Source organism: Alligator sinensis, unplaced genomic scaffold, assembly GCF_000455745.1.
Source record: "Alligator sinensis unplaced genomic scaffold, ASM45574v1 scaffold597_1, whole genome shotgun sequence".
NCBI classification, from domain to species: domain Eukaryota; kingdom Metazoa; phylum Chordata; order Crocodylia; family Alligatoridae; genus Alligator; species Alligator sinensis.
This window is the reverse complement of record NW_005842074.1, coordinates 1505420-1528392: the sequence shown is the minus strand read 5'-3', so window position 1 is coordinate 1528392 and position 22973 is coordinate 1505420. Positions and strand designations below refer to the sequence as shown.

The 22973-nt window shown below is 40.4% G+C and overlaps 1 protein-coding gene across 1 annotated transcript in view; it reads right to left on the bottom strand.

Annotated features, from left to right (window-relative positions):
* Positions 1-22973, bottom strand: part of PTPRM (protein tyrosine phosphatase, receptor type M) — a 734228-nt gene that overhangs the window by 315674 nt on the left and 395581 nt on the right. The window contains exons 8-9 of the mRNA XM_014519979.2: positions 6453-6761; positions 1582-1691 (exon numbers count right to left, since the gene is read on the bottom strand). Of these exons, the coding sequence (XP_014375465.1) occupies positions 1582-1691; positions 6453-6761 (419 nt within the window). The remainder of the gene's footprint in view (positions 1-1581; positions 1692-6452; positions 6762-22973) is intronic.

Sequence of the window (22973 nt, the reverse complement as noted above, 5' to 3'; positions counted from 1 at the left end):
AATAAAGAAAAATTTTGCTTGCAACTGTCTAGTTGGTCTAATAAAAGATATTGCCTCTACCACACTGACTGCTTGTACTTTTAGACCAACATGGCTACAACCTTTACCTTTATATATATATATATATATATATATATATATATAAAAACACATTTATTCTCATATTTCTAAAGCTCTTCAGAATTAATTGATTTGGGAAATTACTTGAACATGTTTAAGCTCTACTGAAGTCTAAGAAAAGGACTTTAGTGCATATTCCTGCATCAAACTTCAATCCAAGCATTCATCATCAAATCATGAATGAAAAAGGATACAGCACAAATGAAAGTCACCCCCAAACAGCTTAAAATTAGAGGTGCACCGATACACTGGTCTGATATTGGATTGGCACCAATATAAAAAAAAAATTCTGTATCAGAAATCGGCCCCATGTGGATGATAATTTGGCTGATAAAAGCCCATGTATGCATGCAGCCACAGCACAGAACATAGGCAGTGAGGAGCACAGCCATTGGCATGGACTGCTGTGTGTACCTGGTAAGTGCTGTGTGTACTTGGTGGAAGGGGAAGGGGAGGGAGAAGGGGTATGGAGGGGCAGATCAGGGCCCCTGTGGTGAGGGAGGGGTTGGGGCAGGGGCTGCCAAGCCAGTGCCGGGGCGGGCACAGGACACGGGAAGCAGCTCCCGTTGCTGCGCACAGCTCTTCCAGTGCTCATATCTGGCAGCTCCCGCCGCGGGGGGGGGATGTGCCCCCTGATCTGCACGGAGCGGGGCAGCATGGGCCGGATTGGGCCAGGCTGCAGCCAGGCTCTTCCTGGCCAGGCAAATCTGGGGGCACATGCCCTGCCGGATGAGCAGTGGTAGCAGCAGTGGGAGCCGTCAGACGAGCACTGTGCCGCACGCAGTGCTGGAAGCTGCCCCCCTCCCTTGCCATGCTCCCCAATGAGCCACACCTCTGTCCTGTGCCCGCCCTGGCCCCAGCCTGCAGCTCCTGCCCACCATGCAGATCCAGGGGCCACACACCCCCTGCCTCCCGGATGAGCCATTTGTGGCTCTGTCCCGCAACCCCCCCACCTCATCTGGTCAGCACCAGCACCTGCCCCAGCCTCAGCCCCAGCCCCAGCCCCAGCCCCATTCTCTCCCTCACTGCAAGAGCCTTGATCTGCCCCCCACATCCCTTCCACCACACCAGACTTACCAGCTGGACGCAGCTCTTCAAGCTGAAGAGCTGCATATCAGAAATGGGATTGGTATTGGCCCATATGCCGCCTTAAAAATCCGCTATTGGTATCGACCCCAAAAATCTCTATTGGTGCGCCCTTACTTAAAATCAAAACTTCCAATACAGAAAAGGAAAGGGGGGATGGAAACAAAGGCCTAAAGAAGGGAAGTGCCAAGTGTTGGAGCACATTTATTGGTTAGTTTACAATCCACTGCTGTATTTACTGAAGCACAGAATCTTCTTGTGTACCTCAATCTAAACAATCTAATATGCAAGTACTCTAATTACTCTATGAAATATACAGACATTTTTAAGACATCACTTTTTTAAAACAAAGCTCTACATGAAAAGGCAATGTACCTCATACAAAGTGATCACACCATATGTTTGCACTGGCTCTCTCCATTGAAGAAAGATCTTCTCTTCAAAAGTGTTTCCTTGGATTGATTCAAGTGGTACAGCACTTGGGACTAATGGGAGGGAAAAGAAAAATGTATGGTTTAGGAAAATTAATGTATAGAGAGGTTTAACCTAACATTAACATCTTCTAGGCCTGCTAACAGTCCATCAAATTTCAGTCCCCTGTTGAGATACAATACTTATATTCTGCAGGTATAATCAGTCTTCGGCAAATTGTTAAACAGACTTAATCTCATCCTTTTCTCTTCTCTCTTTCTCCCAGATAAAACAGGTGTATAATACATTACTCATCTGTTAGGAAATTATACATTTTACCTCTTCCCTATAGAATGACAAACACAGGGTAGTTCTATGAGATTTTCTTCTTTAAATGCACAGTATTATAAAGGAAAATGGATAAGCATATATGCCACCTGCAGTACAGTGAAGTCTAAAACAAGTAAGTAGTGCTCCTCAGTAAAATGTCATTGATGAAAAAGGTGGAGAATTTGACTTTTTAACATTTAAGTCTAGTGTCTTGAAGACAAATTCTTGCTGATAAGTTCAGTATCAATACTTCTCCAGTCATTAATGTCTCCTATTAATTAGAAATATATTGAAAACTCATATATGACATGCATCACAGTACTGAAGTTTCAGATACTATGATTAACCTGTATTAGGACTAGAGGGTCATACTTGGCATAGAACAGTGATGTTGGCTGATATTAGGACAGAAGCTTTACAGTGAAATGGTGATGATGACAATTCAAACATCTGATTGCCTTTCTTCAAGTCTTTTATTACAGGAGACTACTGGGCCTGAAAAGTCAGTTTTACCAGAAGATTCTGATAGAAAGATGCTGTCAGGCCTTTACTACAGTCTCCTCCCAAGCTTTGCAACTGCTGGCTTTTCTTCCCCCATAAAATGCTTCATAAAATACATAAAATGCTTTAGCATAACCCTACAATGCAATACTCGCAGCAGAAAGGTGCTCACAAGGTCTGTGCACATCAGTTTATACCAGAGACAGACCTTGAACTTAATTGTAGCTTGGTTAAGCTCTCAGCAAGTAAAAACAATAACAATCTAGAAAAGTACAAAAGGGAAACATTATGCTTTAGGAAGGTAAGAGTAATATAATTAAAGAAAAAAAAAGAAAACATCAGTGACTTAATAAGTTATATTAGACAATGGAATATTTTCTCAAGGGTGGAACAAGGCACTTATTTTGGGCCATTTAAAACTGAATTAGGTTAAAAACAGACCATAGGAAGGAGTCCTCCATGAAGAGTTCGACTAACAGAATAATTTGCTCCCAGCTCCAATTCAATGAAATGAATAATAGGCAGTGGCACAGCCTACTTTTACAGGGTATAAACTTGCTCCAACATGCAGGTGCATGTTAAAGTATCTTACAAAATCAACTTACAGGTTAGGGACAGAAGTTGCACATAAACTGGCATAAGTGATCAGAAACTGGTTTAAACCTGTAACTGAACAGAAGTTCAGTGCACATAAACCAGTTTCAAAATGGCTGAAACTGGTTTAAGATACACCTGGCTGAATGCAGTATCAGACTTAACGGATTAGGGTCAAGCCAGTTTATGAAACTTCTAGCTGGGGTCTAGGGCCAGGGAGGGGGGTTAAACACCCCTTCCCCATTCAAACTTACTGCTGACTGCAACTGTGGACTACAAATCCCAGAGGCACCTGGAAGCAAGAAGAGGAAGTGAGAAACAACCCTGAAGAGTCCTGCTGCTGTAATTCTGGACTGAAAATCCCAGAAACTTCAGGGGCAGCAGGAAAAGGAAGTGAACACAGCCAGAGAACCATACTATAGCTCCTTCCTTTCTTCAGACCTAAGCCACTGCAGGCAGGCATGTGGCTGCATTTCCTGAATCAAAGGTAAATGTCTGTTCACTTCTGTTTCAATTTAATCTGTGCTGCTTAGACTAACCTGCAAATACTGGACTGATTCAGCCTTGGTCTTTTTGACTGACTGTATTTAGCCACATAATACAATATAAAAGCAGTGCAGATGCAAACCCTATTTCCACAACTTCTCTTCCATGAATGCACCGCAATACTGGACCAAAGGATGATGCACCCATGTCAAGTGGTTAAAGGACATCATGTAAAAATGACTGCTTTAAAAAAAATTTAACTAAAAGATAAAATGGTTAAATTTAATGACCTCTGTAGTTCACAGTTTATATCTATAAACAGTACATAATGGCCCAGATCCTACAAGGCTAACTTCTACCTGTACACCAAAAAATTTAGAAGTTGGGTTTATAGTAATTCCAAGAACATGCTTCATTTTTTATACATCTCTGGCCGTGTCTGCACAAGATGCTTACTGTGCAGAAGCTTGTTACTAATGTACAGTAGTGTCGCGGGGTCTGTGATGTGATGCTACTGTGCAGTAGTAACAAGCTACTGCACAATCATCATCTCAACGAGGCCATGCAAGAATGCTACTGCACAGTAACACCACTTACTGCACAGTCATTTAATACTTGGGTATGCAAGTAGTAAATGGTGCAGTAACAACTGCGCAGTCACTGTTTCATGTAGATATGCCCTCTGTAGGACACAGTTAGTATGCGTGTAATGTATGTTCTTGGAATTACTATAGACCCAACCTCCAAATTTTTCAGTATAGGAGCAGAAGAGAGATAGAGAGAAAGCAAGAGCGAGAGCATAATGCATATTCTTGGAATTACTATAGATCCAATGTCCCATTTTTCATTGTAGGATTAGAAGTTAGTCTCAAAGGATCTGGGACAATATATACTGTTAAATAAATTGACAGCTGTACATTAAAAACAAGAATGTAAACTCTTGTATCTTCTCTGGTTCTTGGCTTTTCCAATGCATTCAATAAAAGCAAAGTATTCAGGGAGTCTTTTATTTAATAAATTAGTATGGGTGGCTTGTTTTGTAAGATTTGTTTTGGTTTATAAGTTTTAGCAATTATTCTGAGCTACACAAGCAATGAAATTTTATTGACATATAACTTTAATTTGTTTTTGAAAGCTCTGGGTTTTTCAAACTTTTTTTTTGCCGTTTCTGATAGGGAAAATTTGGCAATATTTAGAAATATATGTAGTTTCTTTTTTCATACAAGTAAAGTGTCCAGTTATCCTGACTATACAGAAAAGGAGCTTTACTTCAGGAAGTAAGTATTATTCATCCCTGAACCACCAGATTCTCTTGAGAAATATGAGAAGGCTTTTTCTATTGTGAATGCTTGACTGACCAAAAGAAAGTCTTTTTGAATTTCACTGTTAAAAAGGCAAGTTATTCATTAGAAGGGTATATGAGAAATGATAATATGCCTTATTTAAAAAATGTACTACAATGGAAAGAGTCACAGAATCGTGATCCTAATCTTGCAGAACTTTCTACACTAAGAGTATTAAAAGAACTATCTGAGAAGCCCTCAGTTCTTCAGTGGTGATTTTAACAAGTCTTAAAATACTTAGGAAGTTCAAGAAGACTAGTAAAAAGCAAACGTTATTCCAGTTATAAAAAAGGGATACATGAAATAACCAAACTGATTAGCTTGACATTAATACAGTACTAGGCAAAATCATAGAAAGGCTAATATGGAACACAAATCAGTAAAAAATTAAAGGATAGCAGCAAAATTAATTCTGGACAATACAATATTATGGAACTAGGTCTTACCAAACTTATTTTTGTGAGATTACAGTTTTGCTGATAAAGTTGATTAATTTGTGTTAATATATTTAGGATTCTATTAGACATTTGACTTTGTCCTATATGACATTCTGATTAAAAACAATAGTACCATACAAAACCAATACAGTATATAGTGAAGGGATAAAACTATAGCTAACTGATAGATCTAAAAATATATATTTTAAATGTGGATTCATCGTGTAATGTTCATTTATTGGAGAACCCTCTGGTGATTTGATTCATTGTTGGCCAAATACAGTAACTGACATGATTTGGAAGAAAATATAAATTGACAGTGGCAAAGTGTTCAGTTAAAGAAACTAGGGGAGTTGGAAACCCTTTTGGTTTATGAAGTGATCTGGTATAGCCAAAAGCAAAGCCATGCATCCATGAATACAGTTCAGTTGCATGAACTGGGTAAAGGAATGTATTCTGGAGTACTGAAAAGGTGCTATGAAGCCTGGTCACAAAAGAGCATAATCTCCTGGGTTGCCGTTGCCGTTAAGAGGGCTGTAGTGCAATCGTTTGATCCATATGATGGGTAATCAAGTTGGAATAATGGAGGTAGCATTACCTCAGCACATTAGTGGACACGATCATTACTGGGACACTTGATTAACTATAGGAACTTGTGAGGAGGGGACTTTGTATATGCTCTAACTCTTGAAGTCTCTGAATAGACCCTGGATGTTTCTTTCTAAAACATACATTATAACCCAAATAGATGTAATGAACTTGATGCAAGAACTACCATCTGTTACGCAGAAGGTCAGACCATGTGCTGATAAGATTCCCTTTCTAGCCTTAAAATTGATTAAGTCAATAGAAATTCTGCTATTGGCTTTAATGAAACCAGTATTGGGACCTGCACAAGTAATAACCCGGTTAGATGACCATCTGGTAATTTTCATGTTTGATTAATGCAACTTCACACAAAATTGCAAAAGCATTTAAATTTTTTCTGCTCGAGTCTTTTATTCCCTCTCCACTTTTTTCTACAGTACACATCAATTTCAGAGTGTGTGTGATGGTATCCAGATCTGTGAATATATACACACATTTTTTTAAATGAGTATTTTTTTAAATACATTTGCTGAAGGAAGTAAATGCAAAAACTCACCATCTTCATCAGTTTGTACTACAAGTTCTTGACTTTCTTTTCGACCTTCAGGGTTCATGAGTACGAGTTTTATGCTAACATTTGTGTACGGTGACAGATTAGTAATTGTGTGCTGAGGGTGTGAGCTTTCCGTATCCCAACTAACTTCCTCTCTGACTTGCTCTTGTCCTCCAGCTTGGCAGCGGTAGTGGACTGTGAGGTTGTATCGATGGCAACGTGTTACGTTGTACCCAAATGGCTCCCAACGAATAGTGATTTGACGAGATTTGATCTCCACAACTTCTAGTTTCCGTGGTCCACGCATGGGATCTGTAAACATACCCAAATAATTTTATCTAATTTTTACACACATTAAAATCTAAAAAGTAACCATATACAATCTTTGCATATTATATATTAATGACAAGTTGTACACATTTTCATTTGACACTATCATACTATAGCTATACAGAAATTAGAGGAAGATTAAATGCTACTTAATTGACCAAAACCTGCTTCTGACAAAAGTGAAACTCCTTTCATTCCTTCTGGCCCAGGTAACAAAGAGACTACAATAAGAAACTGAACCCAAGTTTCAACCATAGCTCTGTACTAGTGCTGAGATGGCATATGTCCTACATTTTTAGTGAATTATCTATGTATTCAAAACATTCTCATTAGTAGAGCTATTATACATACTTAGCAATAAACTGGATTTTTTTTTTTGTAGAGGAGCCCTCAACAAGATTAAAGACAATGTCTGATTGTATCTATTGCTTCACTAGTTAAATGCTTAGAAGAGTTTTAATGAGCTAGAAATTTCTTATACATAAACAAATTAATATGCATCTCCTCTCTCTCATGTTTATTAATCAACATGTCTTTACCAACAGTGTTCTAAGCACTTTCCACCAGACTTCATCACTTTTACTTTTTACTAAAATCCCAGCATGCTTACAATATTTGTTCAAAGATATTACTCATCTTCATCTTAACTCCTTGAAGAAAAGGTGTTAAGGAATTGTGTGTTCTCTGTTCCAGCCTACAAAGAAAAGCTTTAATGTTTTTTGTTTTTGCTTTAGATCCTTTAACTATTCTTGTATTAATTGTTGTTGAATCACACAGTGTTGATCAGCTTTACAAAATATATGTATTTTTCAATCTAAGCTCCATACTGCATTTGCCAGTTTATGGCCAGACGCCAGTGTTAAATTAACTCAACAATAAAGTTCCCTATTTTGGCTGCTTACGGACATGGAACCCGCCCCCCAAACAGCGCTTTACTTTCAGCTTGGTGCACCCTTGCAATGAACGTGACCAAAAGAGGAATCGTGCCAGTTTGACCCGACTCACCCAGGGTTTCTATTGTTCACATGCTTCAACAGGGCTTTTTGGCACTTTAATAGCTGACTGAATCAGCTATTAGATAAAAGCACCAACAAGCCCCACTGAAGAATGTGAGCTAGACCAATGCTGGGGAGCCAGGTCAAATTGACACAATTGCTCTTCCGGAAAAGTGTTGTTGTTCCTCCCCCCTCCCCTCAATCTGTCAACAACTTTTGTGACTGGACTGAGTGAGCCACGTTCTTGGTTAGAATAATTTAGTTGGAGCCACGCAACTCACTAAATCAATCTTGATCACTGGATGCATGTTTTGTATTTACCACAATTTAAGAGAAGAAAGGTAAAACTCAAAAGATACAAAACTACCAAAGTTTGAACATTTCCCTAAATGTCTATATCTACATAATTCAAGAAGAAATCTCATGAATACTGGTGCTTTTTTCTTGATTTCTATCTCAGTTTCCTGCAATTCATGATTCAGGTTTTTCTGGGAATACTGTAAGAATAGCCTTTTATTTGGTACTTTGGAACTGTTGCATTATTTGCGATGGAATCAATAGGCCCAGCACATTAAAGGTGCAATGACACTGTTACTGTACATTAAGGCTTGAGATTTTGAGTACAGAAATCTTGGTCCACTAAGTTCTATGGCAGGTACACCAGAAATTTTATACCAAAGTTAGGAAATATACAGATTAGGAAACATACAAGAAAAAAAAGGGAAAAAAACCCCCAAAGCTTTTTGAAACTGAAATTAAAAGGTTGTATAAAATAAAATAAATCAAAGCTTATAAAGTCCTTTTGCTAGAGAGAGAACATTTTCTCTCTCATTAATTCACTTATTCTACCAAGCACTTCTCCTTTGTGGGAGAGAAAAGGTTAGTTTTGTTGATGAAGCTTTAGTAAGTTACTCTGAGAATGATGGTTTCTTTACCTGATTTTGAGGAGGCAGACAGACACCAAGCGGGACGAGAAATATGACAGTAAAAGGTGGGGAAACTCAGCTTTGGTTGATGATTTTAAGATATAAGGCAGGCAATCATTAATGGACAGATGATGTAGGCTGATAAGTTAGCCATGACATTGATTACTACAGACTCTGACTTGCTTTATCAGTTCAGGGCATCACTTATGTAGGTTTGTTCAGATCGCTTTCCTTTACTCTCCATTCAAAAGCTGATCAGATCTAAATGAGACCCCTCACTCCATCATGGTGGTGCCATGCTATGGAGTAATCTAATGATCAGGTGAAAATTCAAGAAAGAGCATAGGAGGGAAATGCTGGGAGAAACCATCTGGGACAAGGAAGAAAAGATAAAAACAAGATCTCGTATAGGGTCCTTGCTGTTCACGTATCCTCACAGATCTGTTGCTCTGGATATCCTGGTAGTCAAGGGTCACCAATAAAGGGCAGTCTCTAGAGTGAAAACAAAGCCAGCTGGCTATCGCTAAAGAGAATTCCCCTGCCCCCCAAACCCATGAGTCTGTTATGTTATTTTGTTTCCCAAATTTTCTCTTTTTAAAGTCTTTCTGTTTACTTTTCAACTCCACCCTTCCCCTCCCCACAAACCCAATGATGACAAAAGAACTTATTTTGCAAATTCTGGTTGGAACCAATTTGTACACATGGTAGACATAAAAAATGGAGAAAAATGTTTATTTGAACTTTTGAACTGCAAAAAAAAGGCTATGGTTTGGTTGCGATGTGTGTTATGCCCAATAAGTCATGATAATTTTTAGTCTATATTATAACTTAAAATGTGGTCCATGACAATGGGTAAAGACAACAATCTAACAAAAGGACCACAAACCAACCTCTGTCTGACCAAAAGGTAAGTGTTAGTGTCTTTCTCTTTTTACCTTCAAACATAGAAATATCTAACTCACTTTTTATACCTAAATTCCAATTTAATTCACACAGTATAAACGTAGTACACTACTCTCAACATAATGTAGAAGCTCATTTACTTCCCCCTGAGGATATCTAGGAAGTGAAAGAAATGTCGAGTACTTACACTGCTGTGTGCCTGTCCAAAACTCAAAAACAACCATGTTATGAGTTCTGGGCTAAGATTTTATCTTGCTTTACATGTGTAGCCCAGCTAACTTGGGTATATACTCCCCTTCTCCAACTGAAGGGGATTGATTGTTAGCTGGCAGGTATGCTGTGGGTTGGGAACTGCAGACTGCTCAGTTTTCCTCCGTCCCTCTAGAGCCAGGCCAGGACAGTCAGGGGACTTAACTATATACAAATTTATTTACATTAACTTATCACAAGGGAATGGAACATGGATATAAACATATGTACAATGTATATATATATATATATATATATATATATATATTAATAAGATATCTAAACCAGTAACATAAACAATTTCCTCTGGGTAAATGACAGAAAACCTTATACCAGTGCTCCAGATATAGGTAAGTCACAGGTAAGTATCTGATCTGAAACAGGTAAACCCCAAAGATAAACTCAATCCCGAGGGGAAACCCCAATGCTGTTGGGTTTTTCCCAAGCCCTACAAAGAAGCTGGTAACTTTAGGAGGGGCCCTCTCAGTGGGACCTCCCCTTTTAGGAGCTCTTAACTAACTGGGGGGGACCCCCCTCCCCTGTGGAAATCCTCTTTTCCCTGCAATTCATGGCTCCCAGGCCTGGAGGGATGGTCCTTGTCCTCTGCGCCAGGCTGCTCTCTCGCCTGCAGTGGGCTTGGGCGGGGGGGGGTCAGGTCGCTGCCCCCTGGAACAGGGCTCTGCTATGCAGGGCTTCTGGGGCCTCTGGCTGGCTCAGTAGCCCGATCAACATCTGGTTCTCTGGACTAAACCTTTTGCTATGGATTGGAGGCCTGGGCTGCCTTGTGCAGCACCAGGTTGGGCCCGCTCCCGGACCCTCCGTGCAGCGCCTCCTGCACCGAGCTCCCAGCCTTGTTCCCGGGGTTGAGGACCTGAGCCGCCCAAGTGCTCCAGAGGTCCTACTCCATGCACCATCCTGTGCACTGTGTCTCTGGCCATATGCCAGAGGTTGCAGACCTGAGCTGCCTCTTGCAGCTCCCAGGGTCTGGATGCCGTGTGCCGTGCTGCACACTGAGAGCCTAGCTGCTGGAGCCATCTGCCATTCCCCCGCTGATGGAAGTCTTCAGGGGCACTTCTGGGCTACTGCTTCACCCTGCTTCGCAGCTCTCCTCAGCTCTTCTAAGCCCCACTTTTCTCTCTTCCGGATGTGTTCCTCTTATGCTGAGCACACCGCTCCTTTTATATGCTCCAGGGCTCCACCCCTGAAGTCTTCTGGACCTGAGTGTTGCAGTCTTCAATCAGGTCCACCGGGGGGGGGGGAAATGACTCCTCTCCCCCTCCTCTCAGGAAAGGGGCATGACTGAATTCCTCTTGCTGCCTCCTGATTGGGGGGATGGGCACCCAAGCTCCAAAAGGCAAGCCTGCTACACATGGATGGATCTAGGATTTTGAAAAGAGGAGTGCAGGTGGTATGGTGCATCATCACATATAACCCAACACATTTTTTTCAGTTAAACAGCAATTAGAAACTTGACTAATTTTCTAGGAGCCTAGAACTATATCATTCAGTTTAAGGTCAAAGATAAAACACATGTACCTTTATTAGAATCTTCACTACTTTGCTAGATTCTATATTTAGTTTAGAAAATGCAACAAGCTAGGCAAAAAATGGTCAAACAATATCATTTCATGTGTCCCATAGTCATTATAGTTAAATGTACCTCTCTCATTCCAATTTGTAAAACAAAGCCTAGCCCTCTTAAGTGTTCCTCCAATGATTCACTTCAGTCAAGCCTACACCTGACTTAATTTTACTACACCTGAGTTAAGGCTTTTAGCTAGAGCTAAAAACAGTCTTCAGTGTTGTAAAATAGAAGAGACATTACCAGGAATGGTTAATAGACAGCAACATTGCATAAGGAAGGATAGTTTCAATAGCGGAACATCAAATCTAATAAACTGAGAGAGGGGCATTAACATTAACTGCACTACTGCACCCTTCCCCCTAGATCTACCCCTGTTGTTTTAGCATTCTTTGGTATTGTTTTCATCACTTTCTGATTGACCACTTCCCAACTTTAAATGAAGTGAAACAGTATGAACTAAACATTTTATAGTTAAATTTGCTTTTGTGCCCTTTAGAACAGTATTGATTATCCCTGCAGCACTGGAAGACCATTGTCTTAAAACTGCAGTATGTTGTATAAATTAAGTGATAACTTTGTAAGTAGAAAATGTAATTTCACACAGTGCTAATCACCATTCAAACCACTTTTCCCAGACCAGAAGACAAATACAGTACTGCCAAAATAAGGCACGAATGCCATCGCTATCATTTTATATGCGACATACAAATCTCATAGGGTTAGCTAATAGGGTAATTAATTATATTTTCACGACTAGCAGACTACAACTAATTGTTAAACATTTATTTTCTCCTTACTTGGTAAAATGCTAGACCCTACTATTAACACTGCAGCTATCTGGATAAACTGACATTTTATTGCCCCTCAGTATTCTGGTTATGATGATAGGCCCCATTGGCATGAATCATGAGGCAAACTGGGACAATATGGGCCCACTGACTCATGATAAGAGAGTAGGATTTCTTCCCTGAGGAATGTAATGTCTGTCATGCCTGAAACTTAGTCAGGTAGTTCTTACCAATTCCCCTGATGGTGCCTGCAGCATTTTTCATGCTGCTCTCTTTCTGCCAATTTTAGCTGGGTATCAAGCAGTGAAGGCTGACAGTTGCAGCTCTGACCTCAGGGACCAGCAAGCCCAGTTCTAGCCCCTGGCACTTTAGCATCCCATTTAATCAGTGATCCTGGCTTCTTCTACATTCAGCTGTGCCTTCCCAAGAATATGGAGCAGAAACTGACTGATAGGATCAATTTCCACTGCAGGTTCAATTCACAGCTCATTCCTCTGGATTTTTGCACTTTATCTCTTATTACAACTACAATGCTTTTTCAGAAACTCAATTTCAGAATCTGAGACAGACATTTAGGTGTAATTTTAGGATCCTGTCATTGATAATCAAAAACTTGGGTTTAGAATTAAAGTTCATGTTCATGATTTCTCTTTTCTGTCTCATTGTGGACTGTAGAAGCCTATACGGAAAAAAAACTTGCATTCAGTGGGCTCTGGCTAGACACCTAATGAATAATGAACAAATAAAAGAACAAAAAAAGAACTAGTATGGTCGCTTCACACAACTCATTTTTATATATATTTGTTTCAGGAATACATATATATCCTGAAATCAAATAGGAACCAAAGGGAGTCTAAACACTTCTTCAAGAGATGACATTTGAAAACAAATGCAAACAAAAAAAATGAAGTATATGTTTTGTCCAAATAAAATATCCATGTAATTAAACTCTTTCAATAAACTTAATTTCTAAACTGGCATTCATGAATCTTCCAGGGAAAGTAAAGAATAATTAGAATTAGATGCGTCAGACAACGGATCTCTAGAAAGGTCAGCAAAACAACAGCTAAATGTTACTAGAATGATTTGATATTCCAGATAATAAATAATGAAATTCTTAAAATGCTTCATTAAATTGAGGCTCAAGGGATGTCGAGTGGTGCTGTGAGGGTGTTAGGAGTGGAGTAATGGCTTGGATTTGTATTTTTAATGGTTGTCAAGAGTGCCAAATACACAAGATAGGCCTCTTTCAATTTTGTAAATTCTTTCAGACTATATAAACCCAAATTGTATGTTTTTAAAAGTATCTTTACTATTGCTCAGACTCTTTCTAAAAGTATGCCTTTATCCCTCACATTAGGGCTGTCTGATTTCTTTGGCCCAGGAGCTGGATCCAGACTGTGGAGCTTCTTACAGGCCAAATCGCTTGCTTCTGATAATGGGGTAGTGGCCTCTTGGTGTTGCTGCCAGAGCCACTGCATTGGCACAACTCTGGAACCCACAATGAATTCTGACTCTGCTCACTGCCCCCCTTTTTCCTTGCCACCATTTTGAGTGACATTTACATAAGGTTTACATGTCACTGTACTTTCTCGCATATCACATACCCCTAAATAAGACAGTACCAACATCTCCTTTTTTAGACACAATGATCACTATCCAAAATGGCAAAATACAGACCATGATATAAAAGAAACCCATGAACCAACATACATATCTGCAAGGAACCAGCAATCACCCTAAACACAATGAAAATTGTATTATACACCCAAGCCCTCAGATACCACTGAATTTGCACTGGGGAGAACACCCGTGATCATCACCTCACAAACCTCAAAAAGGCTTTCACTCAACAATGACACTCCTCCAGAGAGATAGATCATGTTTTTGAAAGAGCCACCTGGATACCACATGAAGAATTGTTTCAGTACAGATGGAAAATCCCCATGAATCTCACACCGGATCATATCACCCCTTCCTGGAGCCTATATAGAAAATCCTCAAACAATTGCAACCCATACTAGACAAAGACCCAATTCTTAAAGAAATCTTCTCAGAACCACCCATCTTAGCCCTCAAACAAGCACTGAACCTAGCTAACTTCGTCACCAGAAGCAAACTTCCTATGGCCCAAAATACACTGAACAGACCCAGGCCATGCCAGATCAGATAAGAAATGTAAAACCTGCCAACACATCTCCAACACATCTCCACCCCCCCCCCCGCCAATTACTACACCACACAACAGAACCATCAGCATTCCCGGCTCTTCCAGCTGCACCTCCAAAAATGTAATATATCTCATCCAGTGCACCAAATGCCCTGATTGAAAATATGTAGGAGAGATAAAACAACAATTTCATACCAGAATGAATGCAAACTGAAAATCTATCAAAGACGAGAATACCCCAAGATGAGAATTACCTGTGGGGGGTACATTTCTCACAAGAAAACCACTCTTTCTCCAATCTCTCAGTTCGAATCCTCAAAACACCTTTCACAGACGAGCCTACGAACTTCACTTAGTCAGCCTACTGGATTCAAAAAATCATGAACTAAACATAGACACTGGATTTATAACACATTATAACCTGCCTAACATCTGACTTCCTGGGTACCTCTTCACTATTTACCAGCTATATTCCTTCCTCTCCCCCCTCACCTGTCTCTCACCCATTGACTCCTCAATTTACATCTTCACTGACTGGTTTTCATGCATGCATAGCAGCCTCTGGCCTCTTTACTATTCATTCTATTCAGGAAAAGAACACACCAACTGCACATGCTAGGGTATTTATACCCAAAAGCTTGCAAAGAAGGGTATTCATACCCAAAAGCTTGCAAAAAAATAATTTTTCCAACTATTTGAGTTGGTTTAATAAAAAGATATCAGATTTACCCAGAGAATCTTGCCTGCCTATGTCCTTAAACCAACATGGTTACAACCTATAACCCTAAATAAGACAAACACATTGTTTTTGGAAGGCAGAAAGTAGGGGGGGGAAAAGGGGGAAAAAAATGTTTTTCCAGAGTCATGGCTGACTGTGTGGTACTCCTTGAAACAATGTCCAGGAAATATGGCATCCTAAGTCTGAGTGAGGCAGACTTCCTGTTGTGGCAGGATAGCAACAAGGCTAGGCCCAGACCTTGCAATGTTAGTATCAAAACTGTTACTTCTTTACTGTAAATAATTCTTTATATAAGTTCCCATTAACAATAAAGTGTTCTTTCCATACTACAAGACTCATTAAGGTACTACGAACTTGCAGCTCCTCCCTTGCAATGAGGCAACTCAACTGCTCCTTCAGTGCTCAGCCAACAGCTTTGGCTATGAGGGGGTTAACACAAGGATCTATCTGATTTGCTTATTGGGCTTGAGGCAAGCAGCAGCTAGCTGGGCAGCCATTACAGCCATTACAGTACAATATCTGCCTACTTATACTCCAGTGACAAAAAAACAGTTCCCCCACTTAAGATGAGTTTGGTATGCAGGCAAGTATGGTAGTTATGCTTCTGACTTAGCCTGGAAAAGGACTCAAAAGTACTTGCTTTGTCCTGGTCACAAGTTACATGGAGTTCATCTGCAGAACCATCACTGAGAAATGGACTGCCCATTCACCTCCACTCCATGTATGCAAAATGCCCAGACATTGCTGTGCTGGCTCAGGGGTTTATCTGTAGGAAGTGGAGGGTGAGTTGACAGGGAGTGGGAGAAGGGTTAGGTTTGGTTGGCGGCTTCTGGACAGCTTTGGCCACCCTGGGTAACTAACCATACAGTGACAGGCCAAGGTTAGTGGCTCTGCTGCCAGGCCACGGACCCAGGTATGAGACTACAGCATTGAAAAGACTTAGTCCCTGTGCCTTAGTTCTCTATCAATAAAATGGAAATGAGAATATTTCTTTGGTTGTCAAACAATGTTGAATGTAATGCTGTGAATATCTGTAAGGCAATCTGATATGATATGCTATACACAACCAGATACTTAATCCTTTACTCTGATGATCACCGTAGCCCTTATCCAACGCAGCACTTAAGCACATGTTTCACTTGAGATATGACATTACTCAGGCATTTACAATCAAGTGAATGCTTTAAGTCCTCATCTTGAACCTGGGAAGCCAATGGGATTCTGCCAGTGATTTCAATGAGATCAGTGAAAGTGTGGGCAATGTAAATGATCAGGTAAGATGATGAGACTATGAGAGTTTCAGTCTTCCCTTCAGAGAAATTTAAGCCAGTTAAATTAAAACAAAACAAAACATTCTAACTTCTAATAATGAAGCTCGAACCTCTTACCTCACAAATACACATATAGCATCCAAAAGGAAATGCTCTCCTATTATGCCTCCTGTGAGGTTTACTACAAAAGTAGTAAATTCATTTTTCAAAGAATTTCATCAAGTCAAAGAAAAAGAATTAAAAAAACATAAGCCTCCGCATTTACTAAATGTTTTAAGGTTTTCCTGTTCATCTCCTCTTATTTCACTATTTCTAATTTCTCCATGGTTGCAAGGGACGCTGTTTAGAGCAGTTTACAAATCTCAGCAAATGGTTTAATGAAAGATCACATTCAAGTATGATGATTTGATTTTTATATGCAATTATTCTTGTATGTGATGACATCAAAGCATCCTGAAAAGAACTTTCCTGTTTAAACATAATGTAGCTCTTATGCTGTAACATAGGTTTTTTCCACCCTTCTCATCTGTCAAGGAAGCCAAGACGACAGTTTGGGAAAATAGTAGTGGGACAGATCTCAGCTGGTGTAAACCAAAAGAGAGATTTTACAGCAGCTGTGTAAGTATCTAGTTTATTGGGCTCAATTCTGCCAACCTTAATCTTGTGAACAGCCCTTACCTGCAAAAGTACTCAGCTGACTAAGGGTTTGCAGAACCAAATCATTCATTGAGTTGCTGCTATGTAATCTCAGGGACCCTGTAAAGTGGATGTTCACAGTGTTGATAGGTTAAAGCCCTACCTATGAGAGGTTAATTTATTTTAAGTGATCAGAAAAATGAACTGGAGTGTCAGCCTTGTTACAACACATTTTCCTGTATTTGGCTTTCAGACTAATTTGCCCACAAGGTAAGGAGGAAAATTTGACAGTGTCTCTAATTGCCCTGTTTTATCCCTTTTCTCTTCAATGCTCAGTCCTCCCCGATTCAGTTTCTGTATTTACAAAGGTAACAGTCGTTCCACATCATATTACTACTAATGTGAAATCTGGAAGGAATGGGCACAAGACAGTATATCCTGTCCTTTACTTCTATGACATATTTATTCATCAATAGTCCCAGGCATGTGTTTTAAGAACAATGCTAAATCTAAAAGGATGCAATTGATTTTTTGTTTATTTTTGTGTTTCAACAGTACAATAAAAAACAGATTCACCAGCTGAAGTCATGCACCCATCTCCTTGAAAGAGCAAATCATTTAGCATTTGTGAGAATATTATAAATTGTGTACTAGTCCCATCATTGTGAACTGCTACATAACACAGACATGGGAAATGAACACTTGCCTGTCAGAGCAAAATTTAAGTGAGACACACACCATAGACAGCAAGGAAACAAGACCATCATTTCATTTCTTCTTCATATCTATGGAGAAGATACGCTGATTCGAACATTCTTGCCATGGAGGTTTGGAAGAAATTAAATATTTGCCCTTCCCTCCTATTTCAGTGCTGAGGATCTCCTCTTACCATGAGGAAGGCTGAGTGAAGTAATAGTTATAAAGCAGCAGAATCAAAATGGGTATTGTAAAAATACAGCAGAAGTACCTCTTTTGCATCAGACATACATCAACAAGATGGGAGTGATGAGATATCCTGAAGGGTAGATCTATATAGCACACGCAGAGCCATAAAGAGACACCTCAGCTAGTTCTGAACACTTTTCTCAGCAGGCATAATTAGCCAGGCCAAGTAGTGAGCCTGATACGGTGACCGGGTGGGATGGGGCCCCCTCATGGCCAATCTTGCTGCTGGGGGTCGGCCATATCGTGAGACAGAGGATCACTGTCAATCACTGTGGTCGCGTCTGGAACTGGCTCTGGCCACTTTTAGGAGGGCCACAGCCGGCGCTTGCAGGGGGGCACTGGTGCTCCTGCCTGCCTCCCCTGCCCGTTGCCTAAGTGGTGAGCACAGCTGGTCAGGGGGTGCACCAGCGCTCTCAGGGGATGCACGTGCACCCCCATTGACCCTCTACGTATCACCTTATGCGTCTCCATTGCTGCACTGTGATAGGCAGACATTTCCAAACAGTTCAGTGTTTAAGTCTGACTGGGTTTGTTTGTGGAACCATTGCAAAAATGGCAGCCTTTTAATTTTTTTTTGAAGACTACAAATTTTCTTTCACCATCTGGAGCTGTATGAGTTAAGGCAAATAAGCAAAGGGGATAATGCAGCTGAGGTAGTGTGACCACGTAGGAATTCACAAAGAGGCATGTGCGAGAGGGACTTTTTCTTTTAAGTTGCTTCAAATTCTTATGACGTTTGGGAAGGCAAGAATTTATCCAGGAACCACTCCAATGAACAGCCCTATCCCAACACCTTTGTCAGCACTGAAAGAAAGTCAGGATCATTGGAAAAAAGTAACTGGAAGAATGGCAAAAAACATACATTTCAAAGGAACTCCACCCTCCATCAATCAGAAAATTTGAATAAACATGTTTTAAGTATTTGTCATCACAGAGGTTTGTATTTTTTTAATCAAGGACCAGAAACATAACATAACCACAAGGAGGGCTTCCTCCTTCAATACTCCTAGCTTGCTTCCTTGTACTCCTAGGAACTAGGAGTACAAGAAAACTGGTGAGAGAGCCCTGTTTTTCTGAGATGTCTAGCTAGTATGGAAGATGCACCTGAAACAACTCAGCTTTTCAGATTTGCTCATCACTATCAAAAAACAAAACCTAGTTGATGATGCATCTGAAATGAGCTTCCAGTAACATATGAGCAAAGCCGCTCAAATGCAGACACATGAATGAGTGAAGTAATCCCAATATGAGTCAGCTTCTTTACCATTTTTCAATCTCACTCACTCCAATTTTCAGGTATACATACTGCTCCAGGAACATGCCCCTCCAGGTTGAAATTTACAGTTATAAGATATTGGTGTAATCATCAGTAATTCTCTTAAGTCAGCAGTATTTTTATATATGTCATTTCTTCTCAGTGTTCTTCCACTGCAAATCTACCAGTTCTGAGAAGAACTTTTTAGTTTAGAATAGAAGTTAAATCTGAACCAGCGCCAAGATTCAAATATTTATATTGTTGTTGCCATTTTATAGGTATACTTTAGAGAGTGAGTCATTTAAATTCTAATGTGCTTTATTAAGGAGTGAAAGAAAATCATCATTCAGTATATTTTTCTCAAATTACTTACATTGCTTGATTACTCCTCCACAATCAAAATCAGATTTTAACTATAAATGATACAAACAAGATTACATGCTGAACCTGTAACACAGATTTTAGCTGCTTGTTTAAAATGACATACCTAGCTATTCAGTAATCACTTTATAATAACCCCTTTTCATTTCCAAATCTACTTAGCCATCAGCCAGCAGTAAGGAAAATGCTTGCAGTGGTTTTTACAACTACACATTAGTTTTACATTTCATGACAAGCTAATTCTAGAGAGTTCGAAAGACAGACAAGCATGTGTTCTTATGGTTTTCTTTCTTTTGCTGGAAGGAAACATGCATCTAACTGAATACATGAAAAATAAAGGAGTGCAGACATATATTTTTCACTTCACACTTATGTCAGTGACAATTTACCCCAATTTCACCTCAGAAACCATGGTGAATATGCAAATAAAAAAGAAATAAAAGGCTCTAATAATTATCTGTTAACCTAAATTAGGGAGAGCTATTATGGCACAATATCAAATCAACAGCTCCAGTGCACACTTCCAGTAAGGTTGTCAATTCTTCGGCAGAAATTCTAGGCTGTGTCTGGCCCTTTTAGGTCAATGTCCATGCTACTCATGCCATGCTACTGAGCACACATCTGCCACAAACTTCAGCTGTGCCTATTTACATCTACCAAATGTCATGACATATTGGGAACACCTGTGTAATCAGCAGAATATCTTTTCTAAGAGACTCATCTTGCACTACCCGTGTGAAATGGAAGTGGCTCTTATGTAGCATTCATAAGTAAATAAAAAGGCTCTTATCACCTTGATTCATAAGCTAATTCTCATAAACATTAATAGGAAATACTCTCTCCAAAATAAACAAAAGGAAAAGCTTGATTTCAGTAAGCTATTTACTTCACTGGCTGTACACCCCCAACACGGGCATATTTTTATTTCTTACTTTCATGATATGGCTTTTCGTGTTGCCACGAAAGTCGCCTAGCTAAAATAAGAAACCATAGTATAAAGAAGGTTTTGGCTTCCCAGTACCTGCCAGGAAAGCAGAAGCAGAGAGGCTGTTTATTATGCGGTGAAAAAAATAAATGGGAGATGCTGTTTCATAGATCAGTCAGACGAAGATGTAGCAGGGTGTTCAGGCTATCACTGCAGTCTATTACTACTGACAAACTGCATTAATTCAGAGCAGACTATCTACAGGAACGTTAGCTAAATTGGGGGTTTAAGACAGGTCTTTATTGTACCCATGTGACAGGACTGCATGGTCATATAAATCTATTTAAAAGAGAAAATGCCACCAATTAATGTTGCCCATCTTAGCAGAATATTTAAAATTCCTTCTAATCTAATATATTCTATGTGCAATCACCCTTAACCAAAAGATGTAGAGTAAAATCAGCTTTGACAAATAACTCTCAAATGCATAAAACTAATAAATGAATAGGATTCTCTGGATCAACTGATAAAAAGGAACTTTGAACTTTAAATACATAAATGTCATAAGTGAGCAGAATATCTTGTCTTTTCCTACTACACAAGTATACCACAGGACTAGGGACAGACATTACACATAAACTGGTTTAAGTGATCAGAAACTGATTTAAACCTGTAACAGAACAGATGTTCAGTGCACATAAACCAGTTTGAAAATGGCTGACACCAGTTTGAGATAAACCTGGTTGAATGTAGTATCAGACTTGACTGATTTGGTTCAAACTGGTTTATACAATGTCTGTCCCCTTGCTGGTTTATGATAAACAAGACACCCCCAGCATCCCAGCATGCTCTCTGGGCTGGGCAGGGCTCTCTGTTTCACAGTAAGGCTGGCCCCTCCCCTCTGCTCCCTGGGCAGAGCTCCTCTGGCACAGAGTTGCAGACACAGTAGGGTCTGCTGGCTTCCCCATGTTCTCCTCTCCCTCCCCTCTGACCACTTGCTGCTTAAGCAGGGATCCTTTCCTCCCCTCTCCTACAGCATACCCAGCATGTGGTATGCTAGCCAAGGCTGGAAAAGGCTCCAGCAGACACAGCAGACACAGCAGGGTCTGCCTGGCTTCCCCCTGCCCTACCTCCCCTTGCTGCTCAAGCAGGAATCCTGCCCCCCTCCCACAGCATGGACCCCAGTCCCATGGAACCTATGCATGTGGTGTGCTACCTAATGCCGAGAGGTGTCTGTGTGCGCATCTCTCCAATTTCATTGGGACAGGCCGGCAAACAGAACAGGGCTTTTGAAGCTGATCAACAGGTCACCCCAGTAAGCTGTTTAAGAAGAGTTTGAAGTAATGGGAGACCCGCTATTGTTTTGCTAATTGGGTGATAAAGACTCTTATCAGCTCCAGGCTACCTTGATTGCCTGTCAATTTGCTGCAGACAGTCTGACAAGCAGGGAGGGAGACTGCAAAGCTCCATATGCACTGCATACCTTCCCCACCCCCCACCCCACCCCTGCTTTGCCTCAGAGTGCTAGCAAGGGGCTAGGGGCTGATAACTCACCCACCCCTTCAGCAGGCAGCGAGGAAAAGCCTGGGATGGTGCAGGCAGACCTCCCTAATGAGAAAGTCCTGCTGGGGCCTAGCCACGCCCCCCTCAGCTCAACTCTGTGCAAGGGAAGGGAGGGCTGCTCTAGTGCCCCCTGGCTTCTAGCCTGAGTCACTGCCGGCAAGGCCCAGCATCTAATCTGAGCCACTGCAGGCATGTACCTGAATTTCCTCAGTCCAGAGGGATTGTCTGTATGGTTGGAAACCAGTTCAGCCTAGCCAGGTTAGACTAACCTGCAAAGGTTGAATCAATTCAGGCTCAGACTTTTTGAACATCTGTCCCTGGCATAACTGTTCCAAATATCTATATGCAAGATAAAATGAGAGACAAATGTTGCAGGACTTGGACAATTTGAGGTTAACAATAACTCTTCTCTTCACTATGCATACAGACTATTTACCCACAATGGGCTGAAAAAGTGGGTGACAGTGCTGTTTCCTGGGACTCAGAGCCGTAACGCTTCCTTATACTTTATCCTTTGCCTTCCCCATCTCATTTTCTTAAAAGAGCTAGATGGGAGTCCTCAGAAACCTATCAACATAAAGTCTATATTGATCAGATCGGAGGGGTAACTAGCTACAGCATAAAAGAAAGGCCCTCCTCAACCCCTCATTCTAAAACTACTACCAAGAAATCACTGCCCCTACAGTAAAGCTTAGTCCTTCAGAGTAAGACTAGGATGAAGGAGTACTGATTCCTTACTCAGGTCAAGTTATTGGACAAGAGCCCTGATCTTAATTTCTTAAAAAACCAAAATGTGCATATTTGCTATTTTATCTATAACCCATGCACATGTAAAGATGCCTAGATATTTAGTGTGTGTGTGT